This window comes from Saccoglossus kowalevskii, chromosome 8 (genome assembly GCF_978046115.1).
Source record: "Saccoglossus kowalevskii chromosome 8, keSacKowa6.1, whole genome shotgun sequence".
Lineage (NCBI taxonomy): Eukaryota > Metazoa > Hemichordata > Enteropneusta > Harrimaniidae > Saccoglossus > Saccoglossus kowalevskii.
The window spans coordinates 30,175,615-30,197,246 of record NC_140648.1 but is presented as its reverse complement, the minus strand read 5'-3'; the positions used below and the strand labels follow the sequence as shown (position 1 = coordinate 30,197,246).

The 21,632-nt window shown below is 33.6% G+C and overlaps 1 protein-coding gene across 1 annotated transcript in view; it reads left to right on the top strand.

Moving 5' to 3' along the window:
* The first annotated feature begins 1,948 nt into the window (after positions 1 to 1,948).
* LOC100367158 (DNA excision repair protein ERCC-1-like) overlaps positions 1,949 to 21,632 on the top strand; it is a 22,952-nt gene continuing 3,268 nt past the window's right edge. The window contains exons 1-7 of the mRNA XM_078006420.2: positions 1,949 to 2,080; positions 9,603 to 9,920; positions 10,378 to 10,481; positions 14,060 to 14,159; positions 15,179 to 15,255; positions 19,898 to 19,997; positions 20,946 to 21,017. Coding sequence (XP_077862546.2) covers positions 2,009 to 2,080; positions 9,603 to 9,920; positions 10,378 to 10,481; positions 14,060 to 14,159; positions 15,179 to 15,255; positions 19,898 to 19,997; positions 20,946 to 21,017 — 843 coding nt within the window. The 5' untranslated portion in view covers positions 1,949 to 2,008. The remainder of the gene's footprint in view (positions 2,081 to 9,602; positions 9,921 to 10,377; positions 10,482 to 14,059; positions 14,160 to 15,178; positions 15,256 to 19,897; positions 19,998 to 20,945; positions 21,018 to 21,632) is intronic.

The following is a 21,632-nucleotide window of genomic DNA, read 5'->3' as shown; positions in this document are numbered from 1 at the left end:
AAATAAATAAATAAATAAATAAATAAATAAATAAATAAATAAATAAATAAATAAATAAATAATAAATAAATAAATAAATAAATAAATAAATAAATAAATAAATAAATAAATAAATAAATAAATAAACAATAAATAAATAAATAAATAAATAAATAAATAAATAAATAAATAAATAAATAAATAAATAAATAAATAAATAAATAAATAAATAAATAAATAAATAAATAAATAAATAAATTTACTACACATTCAATTATGCATAATCACAGCGGAAATTTGAAACTCCCCGAATTCGCGAGCAGTTATACAATTAGTTAAATTAAGGTCACGTGGTAGTCACACGACTCAAACTATGTAGGACAACACAGTATATATTACCCTTTCTCTTTTTTTTTAACTTCTTCGAAGCATTAAATTCGGTATGGCCTACTTTTAAAACTTCTGAAATTGGGTGCTGGTGATAAATTTTATGTAATTCTTGAATTAATCTACAGCAATACAACTCACAGTATTAAACTAAATAAATGGGCTACCTCATACTTCAAGTCAGGGTGTAAATGAATGATGCAATCAAGTTCGTGTTCATTTAACACCTATGTGAATGATATTTGTAAAAAAGTGAACCTTGACCTTGTTAATCCGAATGACATCAAATTTTATTTTATTTTGTTTGCAGATGATTTATTACTTCGTTCGAAAAGTCAGCCTGAGGACGGTCGAAAAATACCAGGATGACGTACCAAGCATTTGATGTTAACTATAGAATTGGATAACACCCAAACTGAAGATCCGTCCATTTAAATCACCATGCAATTTTCTTCACACTTCCTTCTTTACTTCAAAAGCTGCCAATCTCAGAACTGATTATTTGAAATGTACAAGATACTATGGAATAATAACGAGTGTTACTCTGTAAAATTAGCATGTAAGTTCTTCATCGCATTGGTCAAACCACTTTTATGTTATGGCGCTGTTATCTGGAGTAGACTAAATATTAAACAATCCACCATTCCTGGCCAAAACTATTCAGTGAAGGTATCAACACCGAAAAATTGTAAATTAAGTTTTGTTAAAGAGTTTCACATCCACTTGTGATTAACATATATTAATATTATTAAATAGTACCAACGGTTAATATTCTGTAAAAAACTTGTAGTGTATTTTTTGATGCAGCTTGTGAAAACAAGAACACTCTCTAAATTAGATATTTGCTACGGTTTTGTTCAAAATCGTCACACAGCTCAATACGGATTCAACAGTTTAGATCATGGAGTGGCTGAAGTGTCTTCTGTGCATTTTTTTCTTTAATTTTGCTAACAATTGTTCCTACAACAACGTGCATGCATTTTATATTTTTCTCTCAGTGTCTAGCTTGCATTTTTTTAAACAAATCTTTCCAGCCACCCCATGATTTCAAATGGTCTACCCCTAATAAATTATTAATAACGTGAATGAATTATTCAATGGGAAACTTGATCATTTTTTATCAAGATAATTGGCAAACAAATCATTAACAAAGGCGACAGCGATAAGTTAAGTATGTTTATATATTATTTAAAAGAAAATCTGATTTATTGATTTATGAACGTTGAATAAAAATAAAAAAATAAATAGAATAGGATTAACAAAATTTAAACACGCTTCCAAATAAAAAAGGCAGATATATACTGGCTTGAAGAGAGACTATTGATTTTGTAACTTTTTTTAATAAAATTGAGGATGGAATCGGTTACATGTTTCAATGTATTCACCAAGGCATCTTTAGGTCCAGAGAAAACTTCAATGTTTTATCTATTTATCTATTTATTGAAGAATGTGAATTTGTTTTCAAGTATTGATCATTTTAGTCTTATTAGTTTTAGTCTTCGTCTGGTTTGGATTGGATTTTATTCTTGTTTGTTTTACTTTACGCAACTTGTTCACCTATTCATGGCTACTAAAAATTTTCTTACCGGCCATTTATGTTTTCGCGGTAAATAATTGCGCATGCGTATGTGGCGAGCTAAAGATGGCTGACCGGAAAAGGTTTGTTGTTCCGAACGCCGACGACGTTGAAAAGTCAAGTGTTGCACGACCACAAGTGAGTTATAGTTTAATATAATGTTGACAATGGGAAAATATGACTGAGTTATTGTCGCCTATTACAAGCTTATCCAGCAAACTTAGCGGTGGCCGGACCGAGCGACGGTACTAAATACTAGTATACGATATCAATAAAGGTTGTTATTATTATTGGCTGTATAAGGGACAGTGCGTCCTTAGGGTTTACTATGAAACTGGGGGTGGGCTGAATAATTATGTGAAAGCAAAGGTTCTCTGGGCGAAGAGATGACAATTCGCTGCGAGTGCACAATGTAATTAAATTGGCCGAAATGTGAACACAACATTTGTTGTCAGACGTATGTGAATAAAATACTTGCAAAAAAAAAAAAAAATGTCCACCTTATGCTCCATCAGTCAATGTCAACCCCCACCCTCCCCACCTCGGGGTTTAGTTGGGGATTTGGAAATTATTGTTGTAAAATTTGCGAAATGCCCCACCTCCTGGGGCAAGATGGATAGGCAAATCCCCAACCAAAACAAACCCCCACATTTCTTCCACAAATCGCGACTGTCCGCCATGCTTGCTATCAGCAGAGTACTAGCGATGCTAGTGATGACGGGACACGAAACACGGCTATTACCCCACCTCCACGGGCACAGTTTGGCGGTAAACCCTGTCTAATGCCCCACATTTGTCCCGTATCGCCCGAGGTGGGAGGGGTCGGGGTTGACATTGACTGGAGCATTATCAAACGTGAACCTTCAAATATGTCTGTGTGTATGGGGGACGTAGTTGTATTGTAATATTAAATCACAGTCCCTCCCTTGTAGAGGGACTGTGGTTAAATATCAAAAATAAGAAAAAAAATCAAACAAATAGAACTTTAACTTCAACTGTATTGACATTGACATGTTGAAATGAACACCATGACAAGTAACACTGGATAAAAAGAAAAATAGGAAACAATTAAAAAACTATTAAAAATGGAAAAAATGCATTGAGCCATGAATACATCAAGGAAAATATATTGCTCATAAGTTATTTATTTGCATTTTTTACAATATATGTATATGTATGGCATAAAATATGGGTATATGCAACTTTCAAAATCATGTGATCAATATGTGATGTATGTAGCTGCGGTTCCGTAGCTCTTTGGTGCGACATACAAATGAATTTTGCCCTAACAATTTCATTCAGATGTCTTGTTTTTATTTTTGTTGTTGTATGTCCGGCCAGAGTCTGTCACGTAAATAATGCGGTTGGCAACATAGGGCTATGATTCCACAGCTATATGTGATGAAGATCCCACTAGAAGCGATATCTTACAAAAACAATCCCATTTTAATTGTGCGTGCAATCAAACATTTCTAACTAATAGCATCACAGAATGCAGTGGTAACTTGGAAATGTTCGATTGCGTAAACAGAGCATGATTATTGCTGCCTTATAAAACAACAAAATGAATACATACAACAGCGTCAGTATATTGGCATACACAGATGACATTGCAATTTTTCATGTTTCAAACAGGCCATGTATGTACTAATTAATATTCTGCTAAAATTATTGCTTGAAAATTTTTTTTTAGTGGCAAGCATTATAAGAATATCATTTATTTTATAAGGAAGATCCAATACAAATAAACCATTACATATAATTGGAACTAAAGATTTGCAGCTATCATAGTTTAAATTTTTTTCCTTTGGCCATTAGCAACTAAATTCAAATTATTGGTGGCCGACTGGAAAATTTAATAGCCAAGTATAAAATTGTGGGTCATCAAAATTTAATATATTTTACAAATACATAACAATTATACTAAACAAAAAACCAACTACATGTAAAAAAATTGATATGTATTCAAGCATATATAATATAACTGGTGTACATGCGACTAAGACATTTTATTGCGAGGAGGGCTAATCACCAACATTTTTTGTCCATGCAAATGTCTTGGACCAAAAATTTAAATTTTCTACATTGCAATTTTGATTGACACATCAAAAAAGTCGTGCCTTGGATCCAGCAACATGCAAACTCTTATTTCCAGCAGGTTGCATTTTGTCAGATGTGTTGTACCTTTATCACCCAACACTGATTAACATTAAGAGGTTCACTTTCAATCTCATCAATCTTTTGCGAACTCACTCATATTTGCAAAATGTGAATTCATCATCGTATGTTGTTACATATACAGGGTTTTTTCTAGAAAAAAACTTCAAGAGGGTGCACTGCAATTCAGCGGCGCCACCAAATGGGGGGAAATAAGGTTCTTCCTACCAGGGTGTGGAGTTTTTGATAATTCTAAGTTAAAACGGAGCATTCTATGGCTTCCTTGAGGCAAAAATTACTATCAGTGGCGGCACCAAGTGGGGGAGATAGGGTTCCCCCTGGGTGTGGAGTTTTTGATAATTCTAAGTTAAAATGGAGCATTCTATGGCTTCCTTGGGGCCAAAATTACTATCGGCGGCGCCACCAAGTGGGAGAGATAAGGTTCTCCCTGGGTGTGGAGTTTTTGATAATTCTAAGTTAAAACGGAGCATTCTATGGCTTCCTTGAGGCAAAAATTACTATCAGTGGCGGCACCAAGTGGGGGAGATAGGGTTCCCCCTGGGTGTGGAGTTTTTGATAATTCTAAGTTAAAATGGAGCATTCTATGGCTTCCTTGGGGCCAAAATTACTATTGGCGGCGCCACCAAGTGGGAGAGATAAGGTTCTCCCTAGGTGTGGCGTTTATGATAATTCTAAGTTAAAATGGAGCATTCTATGGCTTCCTTGGGGCCAGAATTACTATCAGACAGGTCACAGTTGAAGACTGTGGCCACATGTGATCCCTGATCAATCAGAATTTTATGGTTGCCAGAGGATCTGCTCTCCAGGGTAAGAGGGCGCATGGCCATGGCATGAGGGCGCTGCGCCCCTGTTTCCTTGTTTAAAAAAATTCCTGCATATAGCGCAAGGGAAAATTGTCAATCAGGGATAGAATTGCTGTTTAATAATATGTTTTACGTTAGAGAAAGTTTTGTCGCCAACCAGATTTTTCTGGTTGCCAAATTGCCATCTAGATATTTAATCGGCATTACCTCAACTTAATCACCATGGTGACCAAAATGGTCACAATCTAATTATTCACTATGGCGACCAAAAGATCACAATCCAGAGGGCTGATTCAGGGATCACCTGGTAGTTTCAACAATTCGACGCAATTTTTATAAATAAAGTATTATACTCATTATATTCTCTGCACAACAAAAGCATTGCAGTCATCTTTATAAATATTTATAAATTTCAATGACAGTTGAATCCAATCAATGTTTCAATGTTATTCAATCAACCAAAAGAATCTTGTTTCAGTTTGGATTGTGAAATTTATAAAGATAATGGGAATGCAGTTGTTGCTCTGAGAGTAGTACTGTTAATAATACCAAGGTTATAGTGTGCTTTTTATTCCATTTTGCTTTTATGGAAGTGATGTGTTAAGCACTTTTCCAACTTGACCAGAAATTGTTTTAAAAATCATTTTTATTCAGTTAAAACTGTAATCAATTATGCAAAACATACAGAAATACATAAAACTTCAAGTTTGAATGGATATGAAAATGAATTTTATTCAGTGCAATGACCTCAGGCCGATGGTACAATAAATCAAAAATAGAAAAAAAATACATAAAGAATGATTCCTTTAAATAATTGTTGAATCTACTAGTCACAACTGGTTAAGTAGATTATCTCTATGTTTAGAAGTGTACAATACAAATTTCAAAATTTGAAGTACAGATAAGTTGTCAAACTGCATTAAATGAATTTTTTCATAAGCCTGATTTGACTCATAAAATATAGATAAATATTTTTTTCTAAGATTTTCATAACGTGGACATACAAGGCAAATATGATATTTATCCTCAACCAACCTTCAATTACAATAATTCTCATATTCCTCGGTATGTTTAAATTAATTTATGATCAGATTCAACCCAAAGGTTGAAACTTCAAGTTTTAAAGATATTACATGTAAAATTTCAGACTGACTGTATTTTTCATTAGTACTTTGCTCAAATTTATTTTTAATATCTCCTACAATATTTTTATTCAAAAGACATCATTGTATAGACAGTAGACCTGTCTAAATTGTTTAATTTAGAGAAAGACTATTGCTTTATTAAGTCTTCTTTCTGTGTAACATCTCGGCAATACTGCACCCTCTGCATCATAGAATGTATACTTATGTTTTATGAATCTTAATGCTATATTATATGTTCATAAATTTCCTGTTAAAAAAATTATCATTTGAACCCGACAAAATTGTTTATGGTTTCTCCTTACCTCAGTTAATTTTTTTTAATCAGAATTAAAAATAGTTTCTATTTAAAAATCATAATATTAAAATTAAAATGTATCAATTTTGGAAAACAAATTGAACAGATGGTTTGTATTTTTCTTTCTTGACAGCTCAGTATAGTGTCAATATCATTATTTTGTAAATAATATTTTACCATTACTCTAAAATCTAGCAAATACGTCATCAGTATTTTTTAAAAAACCTTATGTCTGTGGTCAAAATAAGTATTATTTTTAAATTAATGATTCAGCATAATGTTTAATATATGCTTTTCTTTGGAGATGCTCTTCTAATAGAGCAAATACAGCATAAAAACTTCAGATAAATAGTGGATTTAATTCGAAATTGGATTTAATTTTTAAAATCAAATATGACTTAATAAAATAATCATGATTATTTATATAATAAAATTATTCTTAAAGTGTACAATTACAGTATGCATTTATTGACTAAAAAAAAATAACTTTGAGGAATTGTTTTTTAAAATAATCAGAAATTGTTAAAAGATTTTGCCAAGCAAAAATAAAAAAAACAGTGTGTGTATTTTTAATTTTAGAATTTTTCATGAAAAAAAGTTGTTGTTATTCCTTATAAAAAAACTAAAAAAACAAACAGACAATTTTACTGATGACTATAACTAAGATCAAATCGTGGAATTGTTTGATAGTAATGACAAGAATAATTTTTGTTGAATTCAATATTAATATCGAAATTTAACAAGGTAGTTCATGTATTTGTCATATACTCACAATTGCAGACTAGTGACCTTCTTAAATATAAAATTACGTGCTGGTTTTAAGGTGAACAACATTCTACTTTTATATATCCATTTAATATGCGAAGTCTCATTTGATGGTAATTGTTATGTAATACAGTGACACAGTAAAACATGTGTCCCATTACTGTGCAGACACGCATGAACTGATTGTATTGAAACCTACCAAGCTAGCACAGAGAAAGGTCATCTATGTGTATATTAAGGTGAATACTTGAAGCATGTCTTGACAGATAAATGAGTATGAATGGGCAAGCCATTTTTCAGTATCATTTGCCTTATGAATGAAGTCTGCTTTTGACTATTATATGGATGAGAAGGTTTGCCATGTGTACACGGGTCATGAATCTCACTTGTCACTACTCGCTCTAAACCACAACATTTTTGCAAGTGATAAATTTTTGCAAAATTTTCTTGAAATGGGAAATCGTGTTCACATATGCATATTCTATTGTTTATGTCCTGTTCTCTGGGTTGTATTGCATGCATCACACATGATATGCACAGTTCTCTGGGTTGTATTGCATGCATCACACATGATATGCACAGTTCTTTAGGTTGTATTGCATGCATCACACATGATATGCACAGTTCTTTGGGTTGTATTGCATGCATCACACATGATATGCACAGTTCTCTGGGTTGTATTGCATGCATCACACATGATATGCACAGTTCTCTGGGTTGTATTGCATGCATCACACATGATATGCACAGTTCTCTGGGTTGTATTGCATGCATCACACATGATATGCACAGTTCTTTAGGTTGTATTGCATGCATCACACATGATATGCACAGTTCTTTGGGTTGTATTGCATGCATCACACATGATATCCACAGTTCTTTGGGTTGTATTGCATGCATCACACATGATATGCACAGTTCTTTGGGTTGTATTGCATGCATCACACATGATATGCACAGTTCTCTGGGTTGTATTGCATGCATCACACATGATATGCACAGTTCTTTGGGTTGTATTGCATGCATCACACATGATATGCACAGTTCTCTGGGTTGTAGTGCATGCATCATACATGATGTGCACAGTTCTTTGGGTTGTATTGCATGCATCACACATGATATGCACAGTTCTCTGGGTTGTAGTGCATGCATCACACATGATATGCACAGTTCTTTGGGTTGTATTGCATGCATCACACATGATATGCACAGTTCTCTGGGTTGTATTGCATGCATCACACATGATATGCACAGTTCTCTGGGTTGTATTGCATGCATCACACATGATATGCACAGTTCTCTGGGTTGTATTGCATGCATCACACATGATATGCACAGTTCTTTAGGTTGTATTGCATGCATCACACATGATATGCACAGTTCTTTGGGTTGTATTGCATGCATCACACATGATATGCACAGTTCTCTGGGTTGTATTGCATGCATCACACATGATATGCACAGTTCTTTAGGTTGTATTGTATGCATCACACATATGCACAGTTCTTTGGGTTGTATTGCATGCATCACACATGATATGCACAGTTCTCTGGGTTGTATTGCATGCATCACACATGATATGCACAGTTCTCTGGGTTGTATTGCATGCATCACACATGATATGCACAGTTCTCTGGGTTGTATTGCATGCATCACACATGATATGCACAGTTCTCTGGGTTGTATTGCATGCATCACACATGATATGCACAGTTCTCTGGGTTGTACGTATTGCATGCAATGCATCTCTAGTTGGTATTGACATGCTTAACAAACATTGCATGCTATGCACAGTTCTCTGGTTGGCATGTATTCCATTTTGGTGAGGTAAATTCTAGCTTCAAATTCTCTCAGTTGAGTCTTAGATCACACTTGCATTAAGTCCCATAGAGCATCAGTGTTAGGACAATACTCCTTGTGAAAATAAGCTATTTCCCAGCTTACTAGGGTTCTCTCAGTTAAAGTACTGTAGAATACTTTATTTTCGCTTGGAATTTATTTTCGCTGAATGGATGATTCCGTGAAAATAAAATCCAGCGAATATACTTTTTTTCCTATATTTCACATTAAATTCATCAAAAATCAATGAAAATAAGTTCCATACAAAACGCCCAAAAAGCCTTTTCAGCAAAAATTAATTCCAGCGAAAATAAAGTATTCCAAAGTATTAGAAAACTTTCTAAGCTTTAGCCAACACTATATATTAAATTAATTTTGTTTTTACCCTGCTACTTCCTAATCAGCCAATTTCAAGAATATTTGCTTTTCTGTGATAACAGTGTGGTGAAAATTTAAATCAGTTGTGTTTTCACAAGATAAATAGCATTATTGTCATTGCCATGTTGGCATACATAAAAGACAATGCACTTGATTCGCATGTTTTGTTTGGTGAGGTGATCCAATATGGCTGACTGCATGACTGCCATATTTGGATGTAAAGATCTTTGTTTGAATCATCATTATTTTCATTTTAGATAAAACCATTGTTTAGGTCAGCATACAGATCTAGTGATGCAGAGAAGAAAGATATGAGTGCAACAGAAAAAACATCTGGTATTGTGAGCAGACAGTTTGGTAAATCCCCAGAATCAAAAGTGACTTCTGAACGAACAGTTACTGTAGTGGACTTAGTGGAAGATGAGGTACCAAGTAAAAAAACAAAAGGAATGACATTTTCTGAAGCATTTGCTGATTTAAAGGAAACAAAACATTTCAAAGGACAGAGTGAATCCTCTACAACAACTACTGTTAAATCTTCTAGCAGTAACAGTATTATTGTCAACACCAAACAGGTACGGTATCATGTTGTATGTGTTCACTGTGTTGTTTTCAGACAAGGTGATCTAGCATTTTTATCGTAATTCAAATACAACAGTTTTGCAGACTTAATGTAAACATTCATGATGAAGAGATTTGTGTTTAAACATAAGATACATGATCTGTATAACAGACGCCCAATCAGATTTGATGCAGCATATGGCTATTGATATAAAATATAATGGTGCTATAGGGTGTACTATAATGCTCTTATGCTAAATAGATTCTGCCAAGGGAGTAGTAGCGATATAATAATAGCCCTAGCTAGTTTTTTATGAATAAATTTGTTTTTTTTTATGAATAAATTTGAAAGTCTTTAGACTACATGTATTTACTTGAGAGGGACACTAATTTGGGAAATTAAATATGGAGGTGACAGAAGCATACATGTCAGAACAATGTAGTGATAATGTGTCTGTCTTTTATTTTCAGAAAGGTAACCCGATTCTGAAACATATACGTAATGTAAGCTGGGAATATGGTGACATTGTAGCAGATTATGTGATGGGCAAAACTACCTGTGCATTATACCTTAGGTGAGACAACGAAATGCATACCTGTTAAAACAGATGAATAGACACATTTGGTATTCTCAAAATCCCTCTAAAACAAATATTTTTGTCTCTGCACCTCTATTGGAGATGTGTTTTTAATAACAGCAAATACATGTACCTCGATCGACCATTTTTTGTTCACTTTGAGATCCCATATTATGAGTAAAAATGAATGTAAAAAGTCATAGCATTGTAGTGAAGTCAAAACATTGTAAAATATTTTAGGGGATATTTCCACATTTATTAAATAAATGTGCTTTACCCATTTGATGATGCTCAATTTTGATGAAGTAAGTGTATCTCAACGCAGTATTCCATTTCTTCAAAGATTGGCGTTTTGTTAATGAGCTATAAAACGAAAGAAATCAAATTCCATTTTTGCGGCAGATGTCAGTCAGTGCCTTTCACGCATTACGAACAGGAAGATGTGCCTGGAGATGTGCTCCTAATAATAAGTGTATGCTTTGTATTTTATGTATTGTATGCTTTGAAATGGGAGTGGCATTTACAAAATTTTATACTCGTTTTATAATTGGATAAACATGAAAAGCATATTATCGGCTTAAAAAATTACAAATCGGATAAACTGCTAAATATTGATTTAACAGCTGGTCTCATTATGACACTACTGGTCTGAACACAAACAATAAATTTACATAAACACAAAAGGTTCATTTTGAATTTACTCAATAATAATATACTGAAGACGTAATTTGAATATGTTAATTTACACTTCTGTGATAGCCATGAGGTTAGATCACTGCTATTGTCCATAGTTGAAGAGGTTTGAACTCCATTCATGCAATTTTCTTCAATGGTCAAGAAAGGACCTCTCTGCATTCATACTCTAGACTACTTCTAACTACTTTATATCACTTAAAAAAACCATTGCTCACTAAATTGTATATTATTTGCATAGTTAATCCATAGACCTTAGAAAGAGAGGGACAGGCAACTACATCATTTCTTTTGTTTTAACCTGGGTTATAATCCTCCAAATAATCTCACAGTCCTATTAACGAATAAACAACCATCTGTTTATTTGTACTGTCGGCAGCACTCGTGAAATCGTGCAAAACGCATGAGTTTCCCTGCGTGACTACTGAAGTGACGGTCATGAATATGCTAATTGTATGTTAATGAGTTTTTCACTCAGTATCACACGTTTCCAAATAGTTTAGAAAATTCAGATTTTCGACTTTTTTTGAAGCAAGTAATCAAACTAAAATACCCAAATTATTTAGTAAACGCAATAATTTGAACAACAGATTCATTTTGACAAGTCGGGCAAAAATACAGCGATCTAAAACAAACCGGGTCAGCCATTTCCGGTGTAAGCTGCTGACTTTCACGGTTTCAAACAGTTTAGAAAAATGGTAATTTCGACTTTTGTATAGCAAGTCATCAAAATAAAATACCCTAATTACTTCGAAAATGGCAGGACTCAGGTAAAAACCGCAAAAAATTGGAACAATAGATGTTTTATTTTTGATAAATGTGGCGAAAATACAGCGATCTAAAAACAATCTGGACGAGTCCTGTCTGTCCAGACGGCCTTTCAGACAGTTCTGAAGTTTCAGTTTCAGAATTACGATTTTAAAATATAGACTAGCAAAACTAAAATACGCGAGTATCATTGAAAATAGTATGATTTAAGTGAAAATACGATAATGCAAACAACAAGTGTTTTTATTTTCCCGAAAACGGGCGAAAATGTGGCAGTCGCAAGTATTAGTCAACCATTTGTCACCGCACATAAAATCAGCCGAGTAGTTAATTTATATTGATGAAAAAAACAACGAATAATATAATAAGAAAGTGTCATCTAATAACCAGTACAAAAAAATTGGATATTGTATTGAAATTAAAAATTCAATGTAATGAGCACAAACACCGAAAGACGTGTTGCAAACTGCCCGGCCGATTGATTGTGAGTGACGGCATACGGCTTCCTTAGCTTGGTCATTTGTTTATAACTGTAGTAACCCACGTTGCACGCCGGATGTCGTGAAATCCTTTGTTTTATAATCCAGTTGCCTGTCCCTCTCTTTCTAAGGTCTATGGGTAATCTAAACTGAAATTGTGATGATTAATTAACATGCGCATTAAAACCCCCAATTACATAATGTGTACTGCACACAATTATACTTTACAAAACTCAAGCGTGGTACAACTACACATTGAGTTATCAGCTATTTATCAATCTGATTCAACTAGTCAGCAATGGCACTGTGGAAATAAATCAGAATAATGACTGTGATGTTGTCAGTGATGGTTAATCAAAGCATTGTAGCAGTACCGCTACACTGTTTGTTTCCTGAGGAGATCACTGCCTTGCACTTTGACTAATTTGAAAGTGTGACGTTTTTGTGACTACTTTATTGTATGTGTCAAAATACATGTTTTTGTAATGGTGTTATATGTCACCTGATCACCCAAGTGTATTGATATGTAAAAAGTAGTGCGATTGGTGTTACTGTAAATAAAAATGGCGGAATAGACAAGAAGTTAAACTTGAAAGCGTCTGGTTCCTTTGATATTTTGTGTCTTCTTGAGTAAACACGTCACAGAAATTTATGTTCAGTTCACAATCTACAGGTATACAATGAGGTTCCTTTGGTCGAGAAAAAAAAATTTCATGGTTCCTATATTCAGAACTACTAGTACCCTATTTTTTATTGCCAGACCCTATACTATTTTGGTCATATTTGGGAAAACTTAAGAAAACTGAAACAAGCTTTGAATGTGTTTTTATTGAAATTCTTAAACTTTGTGCAAAATTGGGTAATGTAAACAACATGATTCATGACACTCATATCTGTGAAAACTAGCTGCTTGGTACATTTCTAATTATTGTTTGGTTCTTATAACCCAACCTACCCTCTTTTGCTCCCCTTAATTTTTTTTGGCCATATTTGTAAAAACATCAAAATATTGTGGCGGGCTTTGAATGGTTGATTTTATAGAAAATCAAAACTTTGCAAAACTGGGAAAATGTAAACATGATTTAAGACACTCATATCTGCAAAAACAGTTATTATATGCAAGAAAAAATAAAACATAGTTAAAAAAAAAAAATTAAAAGCATGTTATAGGAACCACAACATTTGTTTTTTTGGCATATATATTTTTTACAAACTGGATATTACTGAAAACATGGCGTTTTGAAATCTGCTTAAAAAACTATTTGTGGATTTAGAGAAATGAACATATGACCTGAACAATAGTCACATGACCAATAGTGATTTAATTAAATTTGTTCTAATCAACAATATCAACGCATGTCAAAAATGCAAAGGTTCATGGGTAGAAACTTGTTTGTAAACAACACCATACTGCGCCTGTCTGTTGCATGCACAAGTGATTACTCCCCAGATATAAATCAATAGTTTATTACCGGTATATCAGAAGTCACATGACTTTAAGGTAGCAAATAGCTAGCAAGATTGCCACAAGAATCAGCAGGTATTGAGTATTGGAGTATCCTATTATTGAGAAGACAAATCACACATGTCAATTGCATGGAGTCATGACTATACTATTGTTATTTTTCACTTTAGCATTCGTTATCACAATTTGAAACCTGACTACATACATGATCGGCTTAAACAGCTAGGGCATAGTTATGAGTTGCGGATATTACTAGTTCAAGTAGATGTGGTGAGTACGTACAGCTTATGCTGATTGGATTATCTGGTAACATCAGGTTGATGTGATCCGGAGCCTAATTGCCAGACATGACCAATGGCATCACTGAGTTTAGCCATAGACCTTAGAAAACAGGGACATGCAACTTCTGTCTAATGACAAAAGAAAATCCAGTTTCCTGTGTGCAAAGTGGGTTATGTTTTCTAAGGTCTATGGTTTATCGGGCAATTGTATAGGACATCCAATTCAGAAAACACTCAAATTTGTATCGTTGGCAAAACTTCAGTTGTGAGTAACTTAAATCAAATCTAAAATTTAGTTAGTGTTTGTGAGTTATACTAATCGAAAGCTGGAGCATTTATTGACCAAGTTTTATTTGATTTCACTGAAACAAATCCTGTCATGCATGGCTGTTTGACTTCTGCTTTGGGTGCATACTAAACACAACTAACCTAGGAAGTATGTAATTTGAAAAGGAGGGAATTAATGGCTCAAGGGCTTGTTCTGTTATTAACATTGAATTATGTCCTGCTGGTGTTGATTTTGTCGTCTGATTTTTTTTAAAGAGTTGATTAGCACTTTTTAAAAGGTAAAACGAGTACTGAAAAAGGTTTTGAAACACATATTACCTAATAGCCCAATAAGTCATATTCGTAATCAGTTTTTTTTTTTTTTTTGCCAATGAATATTGCAAATGATTGTGTTTTGATGGTCCAGGAAATGATGCTTTCTGAGAACAAATGATGCACAATGTATGTCATCTAGTGTTTTTGTAATTAATGATTTTTACTCTACCAGTTCAAAATTTCAACTTAATTCTGTATTCTAAAAACTTTACTAATTATTTAAAAGTTGTTGAAATTTTAGTCTAAGAGTTTTTATTGTCTAAGAATTCAATTGAATCAAATAACATGATACATGTTTAAAAAAAAAGATTCTGTGTATCTAACCTGTATGGAATTAATTCCCCGGGAAATAAAATGTCTTCAGTTATAACGCTACCATTATCATCATTATTTTTGTTGTTGTAGAAAGATCCGCACCATGCAGTCAAAGATTTAACAAAGATTGCTATAAGATCAGATTGTACCTTGATATTGGCGTGGACGTATGTATTCATCTATTTATATGTACTAGCCTCATTAGTAACATTCCTACATGTATTATGAATCTGTTTCATAGATTAAGAGAAATTTATTTTTGTCCTTCCCAGAGGACCTCAGATGGGTTTCGAACAAATATTTGGTCTTCACAATCCTGAAATCACAGATAATTGAATAAATTAAAGAATTTACTAATTAAAACTATTAAAATTCTCTCCTAAAAGACCAACATGTACATTTGTATATCATTAAGACACTGATAATTGTTTTATGTATATTAAGCCAAAAAAGAAAATTGTTTTGTTGCCCTTATCGACTGACCGAAAAATATGAAACATCGAGTGGCGTTTTTTTTCGCCATATACCTCGGCTATTTACGATACCATTAGTTTTCACGAGTTTAAAAAAAAAAAAAATCCGACCGACCGACCCAATTTTCCAACTTGAGGGCAACATAAGTTTGTTTTTTTTGGCCTTATATTCTCACATATGTGTTTTTACCTTCAATACACAACAAGTACGTATGCATTTCAAAATGATCTTACCGTGTTGGCAGCTTATAGAAAGAAAGGTGTTCTGTCTGATTCTTAAGAGACGCATACATTTGCAAATCAGAACAGGTATCCACTATAGCACCTGCCTAATTGTAGTAAGAGTACTACGGTACTCACAAGTTTTTTTACATGTGCGCATATTTTCGCACGTACGTGTATAGCAGTAGCGTAGCAATATTTTGTCTCAAAATCTTTTTACAATTATTCGTTTTAATATCAGTCAACAGTATGTTAAATTTTTTCGGTTCACTGTCAATCTGATTTTTGAGAAAAACGGTAAAATAATGGAATGAAATGCCATTCTAGCAGCGGTTTCCATAGACTACAATGAAAACACATTTTCTTTTTAAGAAACCCACAGTATTTTATGGATAGATTTTCTCTGAACTCAGTACGGTATGTGACCTCATATATTTATGTCATTTTCCCAATCCTTGTGACATGAAATATCAAACATGTAAAAATGAAGAAAATTACATTTATTTTAATGTATATCTAATTTTCTTCATAGGATTGTTGTAATATTTGGTAATTAGCATGTTTGGTTTACTACTGCTGTTGTTACTAAGCATGCATTTATTTTATGTGGATTGTTAGCAGTTTTTCTGTTGCAGTCTTCATTACTGCAGTGTATCGCACTGCTATAGTGAATATCAATACAAATTCATTTATTTATTGTTTTCACTGCAGACATCAGTGTTGGACAATTTTTATCTATTTCCATGTGTTCAGAAATTTTCAGTGTACAATTATTAGTGTACTATGCCTTGGGACTAAAAAGGATGTTTATACATGTGTGTGTGTTAGTACGTAATTCAATTAATTAGGGATGTCCAAGTTCATTTTATTAGTCCCTGTCAGATGTAGTTTGAAACAGGGGCTTATGTTTTGAGTTAATGACTTATGTTTGTCAGCGTTGTTATATTTTTTGTGCCAGACGAGAGTTCTTGGTGTTGTCTCTCCTGACTTTTTTGAGTGCTGAGTGCGAGTGCTGACATTTTGCTACAGAAAACATATTCCCCTTGGGCTGTATGTCGTTCTTCCTATCATGATAGCAATTTAATGCAATATCCTGTTGTCAACCAGGTCCAGTTGAACACAATCACCTGCAGACTTTAACCAAAGTATGATCCTCCCAGCGTTGCATCCATCCATCCATCCATCCATCCATCCATTCACCCATCCATCAGTGAATGAATCTTGACAAGTGAATTTGATCTTTCCTTTGAATCTGCACATACTGAGTCTGTGGCACAATCACCCAGGGTACAGTTTCTTTGGCCACTGGAGTCTGTGGCACACTTACATAGGGTACAGTTGCTTGAGTCAGTGGCATTCCTACCCAGGGTACTGTTGCTTTGACTTTTCATTTGAATTTGTGCATACTGAATCTGTGGAACACTCACCCAGGGTACAGTTGCTTTGACCTTTCCCTTAAATCTGCACATACTGAGTCTGGTACACTTACCAAGGGTACAGTTGCTATGATGTCCCCATTGAATCTGTGGAACACTCACCCAGGGTACAGTTGCTTTGGCCACTTGAGTCTGTGTCACACTTACACAAAGTACAGTGGCTATGACCTCCCCATTGAGTTTGTGATCACTCACCCAGGGTACATTGACTTTGATGTCCCCATTGAGTCTGTGACAAGCTTACCCAGGGTACAGTCGCTATGACCTCTCCTTTGAGTCTGTGATCACTCACCCAAGGTACATTGACTTTGACCTCCCGTTTAGGCTGTGGGACACTTACTCAGGATACAGTGGCTATGACCTCCCTGTTGCAACTGTGGTACACTCACCTAGGGTAGAGTGGAAATGACCTCATCAATGAGTCTGTTCATTCACCCAGGATGTATTTCAAAAATTTACTGAATGAAAACAAATCAATTATAAAGAATATTCCTACATGCGAGTATGGATATTTCAAAGAAGATTAAACAATATGGAAGAAATATTATTCAGCATGGTAATGAAATTCTAAATAACAAAATTAAAATTAAATATTAAAATTGCAATTAATCAATGAAAACATAACAAGGTGTCAGACAAATGCTGAAAAGTGGGCACAGTATATTACTACTGCCTTATAAAAACTACTCAATATAATTTGTAAATATGGTATTAAAGATGCTTGAATTATGGAATACAAGCGTGATAGTGCCATTAAATAAATCTGGTTCAAAACATAACTACAAAAGTATTACTATATCAAGCTGCCTTGGGAAAACTATTCACAATTATTTTGAACAGTAGGCTAATATCATACTTAAATAAAAATTACCTATTATAAAAGCAACAATTTGTTTTTAGAAAAAAAATTAATTAAGTGTCAAACTACAAACAACATTTTTATATTAAAGAAAGTCTGAAAATAAAAGGTCACAAAGCATTGTTCTTTTTGAAAGCAACTATTAGTCATGATAGAAAACTGAAAATTGAGTTATCACTTTTTCTTTTCGATAAACTAATCACTACAATTTTCTTTGGTAGTGATGTATGGGGTGATGAATGTAATATGAAATAAAGCATTGAGGATGTACATCTCAGTGAATCAAAGCATATTAGGTATTTATAGCAAACTGCATGAGTACATGTAGGTATCCAATTAAAGTTTTCATCCAAAAATTAGTAGCAGTGAAAACACCTTTAAAGACCTTAAAGGCCTTTAAAGTAAACAAAGAGTTAAGGTACCCCCCGGTACTCTAAAATAGAATAAAAAAAACAATAATTATATTAATAATTATATTGTTGAAAATGTGATTTTAAAAAACTGCATTGGCTTATCATAGATTGAATGAGGTTGTCTGTAATTACAATGTGATATGTTGCATTTTAGGCTGTTTCAAATGGTACTGGCCATCAAGCATTTCTGCCATTTCAGAACCAGATCTCAGTCATGTATGTATGAATAGATTTTGTTGAAACATACATAGATTAGCTGTAATTGAACCTTGATTCACATTATTTTGTCTTTTTTGATCAGATTCAAAATGGTTGACTGCTGGCCATTTTTAGTCCCCATTCGAATGCAGTCTGAAACAGGGACTTATGGATTGACCTACATGTATGTGCCTACATACATGTGTGTGTGCGTCCAGACCTATAGTTTAAAAATGCCTGGGCCGATTACATTCAATCTTCACACATACATCATACATAATATTATACATATGCACATCAATTTGTTTCACATTCTGATTCATTATGGCTGAATGGCGGCCATTTTCGTCCTGCAAAAATCAAGCATTTCTGGCATTCTTGAACCAGAACTCGGTCATTTATGGATGGATTTTCTCATACATTAGACATTATTGGTCCTTGATGCATGTCATCATGTTTTTCAGATCAGATTCATAATGGCTGACTGGCGGCTATTTTGTTTTAATGAATACAGTTCTAGTGCCATATCTCTGACATGCTTTGACTGATTATATTAAAATGTTATATATTCTTTATACTTCATGTCATAGGTATACAGATTTATTGGTTTGATCCAATTCAAAATGGCCAACTGGTGGATATGTGCATCTCTATCAGAATTCTCGATTATTTTGTCATTTTCAGTAAAATTATATTTCCAACATTTTGTAGAAAACTATGCACTTAATTTTTTCGATATTTTCCAATGTGTAAGATTTGGTTTCCTGTTAAGATAACTTCAATTAAATGTGTATGTCATTAAAGTTACTAGTGTGACCAATTTTTATAACTTGATAACTCAAGGGTACTATGTAATGCAATTATTGTTTACATATGTGTAAATATTTGGTTTTACTTGCTTATATTATTGTATATATATTGTATCTTGTTAGTTATACAATGTATAAAAAACTGAATGAAGACAAGTAAAATGAAATATAAACCAAAATAGGAATAAATAAAATATAGAAAATAATTGGAGCCGATACATCAAATTTTAGTTGGATTTAGAATAATTCTTCTATATTGTTATTATTATAATAGATAGACATGTGTAGCTCAGTAATGTTTTAGCTATCACCCATTTAGAACGCAATCAGATAAAGATGAACTGCTCAGTCCTCAGCATTCTTGCTACATATGATCCATATGTTTCTATATTTTTCTAGTCCAGAAGAGGTGGGCAGATATCTGGAAACATATAAATCTTATGAAAATAAACCAGCAGATATACTGAAAGAAAAAGTCCAGAGTGATTTCATGTCCAGAGTAAGTTGCTATCGGGTATGATTTGTTTGTAGCCTTTATGAGGTTTTATAGTGCATCTGTCATCGTAACGTCGTAAGTTACAGTGTGCTGTAATTTTGCCGTATTGCACTAGGTATTTTCACTCTGCCATATTAGGAAATGTTTATTTCAAATATGGAACGATAAGTGTCCTTTTTATAATAAAAACGACATGGCTGTCCGCAGCGTGAAGTTTAACCGGACCATACACAAAGAAATTAGATAAATCTGTTTGGATTTTGGCATTCTCTAATGTATCTTCAGGAGGAAAAGATGTATAATAATGAGGTTATTACGAGGATACCACAAAGTATTCACTTGGACAGTACACGATTGTATCAACCTCCGCTGCGAGTTGCTGGACACTCCAGCTGTACTGTCTATGGGCATACTTTGCAGTATCCTCGTAATAACCTTATAGTATATGTCATACATCAACGGCAATAATTCAGTATTCATAAGATATCTGGATTGTCTGCAAACAGCCAATATTTGAATAATATCGATGGAATGGCATGCAAAACTGACATCTCTACATGTAATTCCGCCTTTTTTAATTCATCATAATTTGATAATAAGAAGACAGGGATTTGTTTGTTGAGCACCTGCTACTTTTGTGCCTTTTTTCTAAACTTCATACAATGTTATACAAGATGTGAAAGTGAACATTTCCTATGGTAGTTGTGTTGAGTGTGTTCCAAGGTAGGATTCAAAACAAAATCACATGTCACAATTTTAGGTATTGCATGTCAAAATTTATGTATTCCAGACAAAAAAAAAGGTTAGACATGCATGACTTGTGAACAGCAAAACTACGGACTTCATTGCTCATTTAACTACACATGAACTTAATAATTCACAATGCAATTTTAAGCTGTCATTGCTACAGCGCCCTCTATCATTCTAATGTGTAAATTTGTTAATTTGCAGGCCACAGATTGCCTTACTACGGTAAAAAAGGTGAATAAAACTGATGTAGTGACATTACTGTCTTCATTTCAAGTAAGTATATTAAGGTCATATCTAAATGAATGTCTAGAATCACAAGTTAAAATGTCCAAATGTACTTGTAGCGGGAGGGGGTGTTTAATGACATTCTACTGAAATCTGGTGATTGTGACACTGTTATATTGAGGCATTGTTATTTTGATTGAGTTGATACAGATGTTAAAACTTTTCTACTTCTGTATTTCTTTTTTAGATAGAAGCCTACCCAGAATTTATTCATTTTGCAATAAATTGTACTCAAAATGCAATGTAAGGATATTGATTTAAAAAAAGTTGGGTCACTAGCTTAATTTTCATGAAATCGTTGGTTGTACTTTACTGGACGTTTTCCATTTTGGTAGTATCAAAGAGATATTATGCTACCGCTATATCTCAAATTGTAGGCTGGTCACATAGACTGAAAAATTAATTATATGGGTACTCTGTGTTAAGGTTGTAAATGCAGTTTTTCTATTGAATTGTTTTGAAAAAGTTACACAAAATAATGCTATAATATTGTGCAGTGAGACAATAGCTTCATGATTGTACGCAATAAACATTGTTGTTTGAAATAGCCAGTCTGTGTCGTAATCATTGAAACTAATCCTTTGAATGCCTAATTTTTGAAAA